At 38.1% G+C, this 9,919-nt stretch overlaps 1 protein-coding gene across 1 annotated transcript in view; it reads right to left on the minus strand.

Annotated features, from left to right (window-relative positions):
• diaph2 (diaphanous-related formin 2) overlaps positions 1 to 4,579 on the minus strand; it is a 382,471-nt gene extending 377,892 nt beyond the window's left edge. The window contains exons 1-2 of the mRNA XM_008276280.1: positions 4,503 to 4,579; positions 3,504 to 3,874 (exon numbers count right to left, since the gene is read on the minus strand). Of these exons, the coding sequence (XP_008274502.1) occupies positions 3,504 to 3,587 (84 nt within the window). The 5' untranslated portion in view covers positions 3,588 to 3,874; positions 4,503 to 4,579. The remainder of the gene's footprint in view (positions 1 to 3,503; positions 3,875 to 4,502) is intronic.
• Positions 4,580 to 9,919: the final 5,340 nt, after the last annotated feature.

Below are 9,919 nucleotides of genomic sequence, written 5' to 3' on the forward strand. Positions count from 1 at the left end.
GGCTAAATTACCACTAAACTTGCTGCCAATGACGAAGATGGGTACTTCTTTTTTGTACTTAGAAAGTCCCAGTTTAATCATCTGACAAACATTACTTTTGGGTTGTTCAAAAGGAATGAAGATTTTACAATCTTTGCCGAAGTGCAGCTAAAGCCTTTGATAAATACACTGTGTACTTAAGCATTAAACTCTTTTCCAAGTGATATTCACTGCAATTCACTCCTCAGTCAATCCTTCTTTTGCATAAGTGCTACTTTACTAAAGCAGTGACAACATCATTTATTCATCCTCACAACAAATATGACTGTGGGACAATAGGTCTGTGAGAAGAAAATACATATCACAAGACTGTAAGTTATATGATATAAACGTTTAGAACAGATACCTATCTAGTGGTAAATTTAAAGTGTGTTAAGTGACAAAACTCTATGTATTCATATTCTGGTGAATTAATTCATACAACAACTGGGACGTCATGTCAGCTGTTAGAGGAAAAAGTTATGAAGAGGAAATCATGTAACTGTTCTTTTAGCTCACATAAAAAGCAGAAACTGAGGTTAAAAAACCTAGAGGTTCGCAAGTAATACAAAACGCCACATATCTACAAGTGCATAATAAATGTCTTTTTCTACATGCGCACTGTTGGTTAAAACTAAGCTTGTTCCTACACAGTCTAACATATGAAGCACCATTGTTATTATATGGATGCAGTGGGATGATTCTTCTCTCATGCTGCACAGTGAGGTCATCTTTTACTCTGGTATGCAGAGGGGTAATATTTCTGCCTCTCTGGAAAACCAGTTCCCCTGAATTCCTTTAAAAGACCTCATTTCATTTGCCTGTTCTGCTGGATGTAATACTTTTATAACACCAAGAAACGGACATTATAACAAATAATAGCAACAAACTGCTGGAAATGTTGAGATATGTTTATCTCAGAACACTGTAGTGCTATTCTAATGTCCTTGGCTGTGGTGAGAATCTACATCCTGGGCCCGTAGCCCAAATGGTGTTGGTGTGATGTAATCCTGCCCAGTGACTTGTTAAACAAACACACAGCTCTCAGTGTTTCTCCTCTAAAGACTGATTTGACTTTGCCTCGACCAAACTGTGCCAGTCTGACACTTTCCTCATTAGCCATGCAAATGATACTGTACTTTGTAGCAGCTCTGAGTGTGAAGGCAAAGCGATAACCTCTACTTTGATGCTTCTCAGTATAGATATTACCCCGTGCTTTAGTCTGGACCACATCCACACACCCCACATTGCATGTCAGACATGTAACTCTATAAACCCATATATGGTGAAAACTGTGCGTAGCAAACGCGTACGAGTGAATCTTAAACTGTCCTACTTAGTCAGAATAACATTGCATAATCATCTGATAGACTTCATGTTTTGTCCATTTTGCCTTTTAAACAGCTTGAGGTCCACAGATTAAACCATGCATATCTTGATGCTTTTAAATTTCATCTTTTCATCTTATTTGCATGTCTGCAAACAAACTGGGACTTTCAGTACGTACTGGGGTAGAAAAAAGTGGGGATAAACAAAAGAGGACAAATTAGGGCTCCACCCAGGATGAATAATCACTTCCTCCTTCAAACTCTAAGCTGTGCTGAGATTTTTTTGCAATAGCCACAGTATGGGCTTCCACATTTCCTTTGCCTCCAACTGCTCTGCTCTCAGATCTAAACAACAGGGAACGTGCCCAACCATGAGACTACTTAACAAAAAGCTTACATAGACGTCTCAAGAGGGATTTGCTGAGAGCTGATGTCATCCAAGTGCTCTTGCAAACATTTTAAACTTGGGAGGCAGGATATTCACGAGTTGTAGCCTGTTGTCAGGATTTCTCAAAGCAACACCCTTCAGTAGCTCTGGGACTGCATGTCATTCCAGTCTACTCTGGGATTTCCTGTCTGGTAGTCATTATGGTCCCACTTTCTCTTACCTTAACTTCGCTCTACACAACCGGTGATTACGAGTTTGAAACTCTCCAGTTTGAAACACAGCAACACTGATTTCCACGCTGTGCTTCAGTTTTATGTCAACTTGATTTAACACCAACAGCAATCACAACTAAAACAGAAAAAGCACTTCAACCTCAACAGTGGCTTTTTAGTTCCTTGTTTAGCAACTGTGGCTGCAACTAAACTTTTGACCAAACCCACCAATAAGGCACAACACTGCTAAGAGTTGATTACTGGCAATAGAGACGTTATGTCAATCAGAATGTTCAACAGTAGCCAAACTTCCATGCTGACAAACACGGAAAAGCAGAAACGAAAATCAACAGCAGCCAAAGTTTTTTGTCTCTGGTTACGGAAAATTACTTTCAGCCACTCATTTCTGCAGCTGCTGACAACACTTAACACACTCAGTAATTTAGTTTAGATTTACGATTTTACATTCCACTTGGCCCAGTGAATACAAGACTGCGGCTACAGTTTACCTAATGAGGCCGTTGTTGGTTTTGGATATTCTTAGTAGCAAGAGACACTGTTTACACAATTGTTCACACAATTGTTCACACAATTGCAGCAAAGGTTTTTTTTTTATTTTGGGCCAACAAGCTAAAGCCCAGCATGAGTTGATGTATTATTAAGTGATTGATCCAGATTGTATGCAGAATATTGGGATCTTCTGACTTGATGATACAAGAGCTCCATGGATGCAGAAAAGGTTACCCCCTTTTATAAAAACCACAGTATTCCCTCTACCTAAAATACTACAACAGGCCAAACCCACGAGGAGACTATAAATGGAACAATTGCTCGAGGTTTTCAGTTGTTATCTTATTTACACTCCCCTCAGGCTGACTAATGATATGTTTTATCAATCACACGCACTCATACAGTTCAAAAAGCCACAAACCACATGGACATTACGGTATGCACTGAGTCATCCAGTAACTTCACTTTTTTGTGTGTGTATACATTTAAAGATATATATATATGGAGGCCAAACTGTCGCAACAAGAATGCTCTTTTAAAAAACTTCCAGGGGATGTATTGACGGGAAAAATCACATGATGCACTGAGTGCTTTGAAAACTCAAGCACTCAGCGAAACAGTATCTGTTTTGCTCAACTCTAACAGCTATTAGCCACTCTGTATTGGGCTACATTAAATAGTAATAACAACACATCAATAACTGGTGCAAAGTGAACAGAGATGTATTGATAACATGCAAGTTGCAGCTTGCAGACAGATACTGAATGAAGTATCTATCTTGCTTTTCTGCATAGTTTCCAGTTGGTTTGATTTGACTTTGCAATTAAAAAATCTAACTTGCAAAAAAACTGTGGTTTATAAATCTTTTTTCTTTAAGCAGAGGTAAAAACCGAAGGTGTTGAAACTTTCTGCAACTGAGGAGCAGTGTAACTCTCTGCCTTACAAGTTGAGAGAGAAATTAACCCCTGCTTTGTGGGATTACAGGATGTGACAGTTCACTCGCACAATACAGCCATGCAACTTCAGCGAGCAACTCTGATCACCTACCAGCTTTTTGTTTTTACCCTCATCCTCGCTGGATTTCTTTTTAGAGGGTTTATTCGGATCCTCCCCACCGCTGGCTTGATCCATTGTAGCTTTAAGTCGGGTTCCCCCCTTTCAGAAACAACCAACCTCCTTTAAAAGTTGACCACCACAACCGGCGGGCTTTTTCACAACACTTGTCCGGCACTCTATCCAGGTCAAGTGTTTTCAAAATCCATTTAAAGGCGAAGAATGAATTCCAAACAGTTGCCGAATAGCATCCAGCAGTCGAGCAGGGAGAAGAGGTGTGGTAGGATATACGTCCTGATGTCCACTCGGCTCAGCTGGAAGTCACTTCTCACGGCGGCTGAGGGCTCCCTGGAAGTAGCACGACACTGTGTAAACAACAAATGATTAGTCTATCACAATGTCCCGGCCGTTAAGTTGCACAAATGTTTCTCTTTACACGTGTTTTTTTCCCTGAGCAGCTTTGTTTAGTATTCAGAGTGCAGGCTCACTGAGGTGAAGACATGGTAAAACAGATATAAACAAACATGTCCGAGGTAGCTCGTTAACAATAACAGCAACGTGTTTCTGACACTTACGGACACGTCGTTTTGTTTGGAAACAGCCTATATTGTTCCACAAAGCACAAACTTACAACCGTGTAAGTTAGCAATAACCGAGTAGTAACCGACAGAAAAACGTTTCGTGTCAGCTCAGGATGCTCGTCAACGTGCGCTGACAAGGCCGTTGTTCAAGTGACAATACGGTCATTAATCAGAATTAACGCACAGTTGTTGTAATATTGGAAAAATCACCGTTGTTCTCTCTGCTTGGGATACTTTACAGTGCTGTTCACTTAGCCAAGCTAGCAATGGGCGACCGTTACCCGCCGAATATTGCTTATTTTAGCGGAAATTTTAACGTCTCGGCGTGTAAGACACTAGTCCATGAATTACAATGTGTAAAATAAATAACATGTAAAAGAAAAACTCAAAAAAAATCCCATCCAAAGCTTACCTTTGCAACCAAACATGAAAACCAGGCCCACGGTGATCCCGCCCACCAAGGTTCTAATTGGCCAATGTAGTGCGTAAGAAACGGGGATCCCGGCTGCTATTGGTCAGACGTGCCGACAGTCATAAGGTCGGACGGCGTCGTCGGGGAGGAGACTGTTGTGACGGGGAGGTCAGACTGATCTCACAGTGAGTGGATGGGACTTCAGTGAGCTCCAAAGAATAGATCTGTGAGGGCGCTCCACGGGGCTGACCGTCGGTAGGAAGCACGACAGGAATCCGCACACACCCACGATGAGTGTGTGTGTGTCATGTTGTTATCACACAGACACACACCTTTTCAGGGACTGGTGCCATTAACAGTGACATGGGCGTAGCTTTCACTTGAACGCTGAATGGGACACATTAAGCGGGAGATTTAACAGTGCCTCCCGAGGAGACTAAGAGTTGAAATGTCTTTTTTTTTCATGTTAAGGAAAATACAAAATTCTTGTACCAGGTCACATATCCAGTTATTATAGAATTAAATACAGAAAGGTGCTCAGGCATTCTGGACCTTCTAAATATTTGCTCAGATCAGCTTTTCTCATTTAATATTATCTGTACTGACTCAACACACATATACAGTCGTCCTTAAATGTATTCATAGCCTTCCATTTAAGAAATGGCAAAATTCACAATGGTCATTCAAACAACTAGAAAATGAAAAAAGTAATAATAAATACAAATTTGCTTAATTATAATTTAGTGAAATAAGACATTGCTTTTGAATTGTGGTTGAATTTTTTTATTTTTTATTTTTTTAAACTGTTCCAGATAAATTAGAGCACTTTGCTGATGAGCAGTGGACCAAAATCAAAACACCTGTCAACAGGTGCAGAAGTCTGAGAGTTACAGAAAACACCGGATTGCAGTGATTGCCTCAAAGGGTTGTTTGAGGCAATTAGTTTACGTGCCATCGTGCTTGTTTGCTTATTTTGTTGTTGTTGTTGTTGTTTTTGAATATTTCTGTTAAACCACAATTCAAAAGCAATGTCATGATTTTCATTACATTTTTATTTATTATTACTTTTGTCAATTTCAACTTATTTCAGTGACAGCTGTTCTTTTCCCTCTTTAATGGGAGGGGATGAATACATTTGAGGACAACTAGCTATGATTTACTGATCTGTTCTCTTTTAGGTCTTCTCTTTGGAAAACTGACCTTTGTAACCTTTGTAATCCTAAACTGTTTCTGTTTGCTTTTTGTTCCTGACACATTTTTACTCACCTTGGGTTCATTTTTCACTTCAATATAAAGTCCTGCACCTCTAGGAAATCAGCACAGCTTTTAGTCATATTAAAATTATTGAAAAAAACTGATGTAACCAATACTGAGGGGGAATCCATAATCGCTTAACATACTGTAAATATTTTATGACTTACATATTTCATTTGTTTCTATACTGTCTCTATTTATTCTGTATAAATACAGCCTGCAGTTCATTAGAAAACTCCCTGAATTTTTATCACGACTGTTGACTGCAGCTTAGTCACTCATAATTTCTCGATTGTACTAAGAAGAGCAGTTTTTTTTTCTTTTTCACAGCATCTGCTTAGTATAAAAATTTTATTTTTGACATTTCTAAGACTAAATAAATATGTAAAACAAAGTGATTTTAATGATGCTTAGATTTGGTCCTTTTTTCTGATGGAACTGCATGCCACACATAATTAGTGGAATTAGTGGAAGGATTGTCAGAAAATGTCTAAAATCTAATGGGGGATGCACGTGTTTCAAATTTTGAGGAGGACTTTTTTTTGTACCAATTAAAAACACAAGTTGTAACATCTGGGTCGGTAAGGTTTGCAAATGCTGGTAGACAGGTTTTGTTATGGCTGGAGAGAGCTGGGCTAGCTGTTTCCTCTTTTTCCAGTCTTTGTGATAAGCTAAGCTAACCAGGAGCTCTCATACGGACGCAAGAGTTGGACAAGTCGAAGCTCTTGAGCACATTTCCCAAAATGCTGAAATATGCCTTTAAGTGATTTATTAAATGTCAGTCAAACTCAAAACACTTAGTGATTGCTTTTTCTCTGTTTTGTTTTGCAATACATTAGGACTGTGGTTGAACAAAAGAAGAACTTTGAAGGTTTTAGGAAACTGTGACTGACACTAACACAATTTTTTATATAATGTCAACTGTAGATAAAAAGCAATGGAGGAATAGACATTTAAATAAGATCATCAGTAGTTGAATACCACCTAAAATGTAGAATTTTTCTATTTTGATAGATTAGGTTCCTAATGAGAATGAAATATAGATTTCTCTACACTGAATCTCTAAGCTGTCAGACGCAAATAATACAAGAGTTTTAATGGGAGGGATGGAATGTGTAAATGTAACATAGAAATTTAGACAGAATTAGATTAGAGGTATGTCTGCCAGCAAAAGCATAGTATTATACTGAACACGGTCTTTTATCCCCATAATTGTAACATTTATCTTTATAGAGTGAATGTCCAGACTTTTCGAAGACAGCACCACTGGGACACAATGCATCTGTTATAAACTTTTGGCATTGAAAAAACACAGAGGACTCTCAGTGCTGTGGCCTCAGTTTTACTTTTCTTTTCACACATAGACTTACAAGCCTTTCACCAGGGCCAGAGAACCAACTCATGACCCCTTGTCTCCTAGTTTGGAGACATTGTTTGGGCTTTGGGATCCCTGAATGAAAGTTCACAAAAGCATTTTTAAGAAAAAATACACATTTCAGCAACGAATGATTGGTCTCAATTCTCTTTTTGCTTCACAGGCACAAGGAAAGAAATCATTTTTGTTCAGATCAATACTGAAAAGTGTTCAATTTTATATTGTAATACATTTCTTTCTTTAAAAAAACACGATCAGGCTTAAAAAAAAGAAAACACAAAAACACAACAGCTTACATCAGTCTGTTTAAGTTATGAAAACTTCTAAGGAGATTGTGTTCAAGCAAGAGTTTAGAGAATTAGTCTTTCCTAAAGTAAGTTTAAATGACCAATAACTTAATAACTGGGAGCACAAATGCAAATTTTATCGTTTTTAAGGACATAAAACCTCAACTCAAGCTATCGTGCCAATTTAATTAGTTTACTATGACTTTGATTTCATTTTAAATGAATTAACGCAGAAACTGTTTAAATTACACACAATATTAAGTTGGTGGTATTACCAACATTATTACGTCAGCACAGTTCATCAAGACAATAATTGCAACTTAAAGGGTTTATGTAAATCAATAAATTAGATTTTTTTTAAATTAAATCTTGTAATTGTACATTTAATTTAGCAGTAGTATCAGGTCCATTTAATTACATTTTAAGCTGTGACTGCAGTGAAGTATCCTGCCATCCTTTACAGTTACTGTTACACTGCAGCACCCTAATGGATCTAACATAACAAACACACACTAGATATTATATAACACATAATGATGATGTCCACTACATTCACACTTGCAACATTTCCTTCTCTCAGACAAATCTCACTTCTCCAATCAGGGAAAACAAACAGAGAACTTAAAAAAAAAATTACATAAGGAAGTTGTAACAAGCACAGTGTTGATCCAAACAAAACACAACCAAGCAGTCATCAGTGCTGGTAAGTTTGGTCTGTAAATAAAGCTTCCCTCTGATGCTCACATGTCGTTCTGAGGCATATGACCACTATGCACACGCAGCCAACTGAAAATGAGGCACTTGATCTCTCTCTGGCCCATTGCCCTAATGAGGATGAGAATATGGAGCTCTTCTAAGAGGAAGCTTCTCAGATAGGGGCAATGCTGAAAATGACTGCAACAACGAGTGAGCTCAGTTTTAAATCAAGCACATTATAAGAACCTGCATTACCGACAAGAAAAATGTTAGACAAATGCTATTTTTGACTTCATGAAGGAACCATACAAAAAGTCAGGTGATCATTCTAATCTTCAAAGTCCATGCGGGTTGTTTTGTTGTATTTACATATAAATGAATGTCAGTTTTATTCAAGCAACTGCCAAATGAGTTCACACAAAGCTGATTAATCCTACCAGTGCTTAGCAAATCTCTCTGTATTTTGCACTATAATAGAGTCCTAAGTCTTCTTTCTATGGGGACATTCCCATCCTGGGGCACTGATAGTGTTGCATTATACGTTAACCAACAATAATTTGTTTGTCAGAAGCAACGATGAGGAGCAATTGTGGCAATAGAGACAGAGTAGGCTACAGCAACTATGGCAGAGTCTACAGTTGAAAAAAAAACCTAGAAAACATCCAAGAGCCGCTTCTGATGCTCCAGATAAAAAAGAAACTCCATAAGTAATTTAGAACAGCCAAACTGAGCTTGAAGATTTGGAAAATCAATAGTATCTGTTGGAAGAGGCCTTTTAATAATAACTTAAGCTCTGTACCAATGCTGCCTCATCACTGCAAGCATCAGTAACGAGCAAATTCCTGTGAAATGGTTTTGCATAAACAGCTAACTATTTCAGTGCACTCCACTTTCCTCTGTATGACATTATGTTTCAGCCCAGCTGACTGAAAGCAGCTCCAAACATTTAATTAGGTCATTCAGCTTTCCATCTGTCCATGCTGGACTCACAGAGTTGGCCCTATTGGTTATTTAGCAAGAAACTGCAGAACAACATTGCTGCAGTTTGGGAGTGAGACAGACAAAAAAAAAAAAAAAATCCTAGTGGGTTCAGTGCCAGACCTGCACAAAAATAACTACAATGTGAGTGTCAAAATAAATTATAAATACAGTTGTTTAAAGTGTAATAAATACACATAAGAGTGTCCTGACCGCAATCATCACAGCACATAAAACGTAATATTTCGATTTCTTCAAGTGTAAAAAACAAACTAAAAACACAGGCATAGCACTGAAGCAGCTACTTATTTTTGCAGCTCATAAACAACATCTGTTAAACCAGTGTTAATCCAGTGCCACCAATATCATAGTAACCCTGTTGAATTTCTCTCTGTGTTTTTGGGTAGCTACCAAACACTGGAGTCAACATCCACTCTCGAGCTCTATTATTAAATACATGCAGCTTCTCTGGATGTGGGACATTTTTTTCCCAAGACTCATTTGGCCATTCTGAGATGACTGGCCGTGGCCCTGAAAAAGCACATACCCCCCGATTAAAAAATAAATAAAAATAAATAAAAGTAAGGTCAGAATGCCTACTCCTTTTTAGAGTATGTTGTTTTTCTGTTCGTATTACCACTCTTAGTACTGTATCAGTTAGACTGAAGCTGTATCAAATATTTAAAAGATGCTGCTTGAAGATGGTTGGATTCATTACACACCCAGTCGTGGGGTTATTGCTAGAAAAATGTGTAGCTGATGTATGATTCCAGCAAATTATTCAAATATTGTAAATATAATATCCATCCATTATCTATACTAGGGTC

Source organism: Stegastes partitus, unplaced genomic scaffold, assembly GCF_000690725.1.
Source record: "Stegastes partitus isolate 25-593 unplaced genomic scaffold, Stegastes_partitus-1.0.2 Scaffold2, whole genome shotgun sequence".
NCBI classification, from domain to species: Eukaryota; Metazoa; Chordata; class Actinopteri; family Pomacentridae; genus Stegastes; species Stegastes partitus.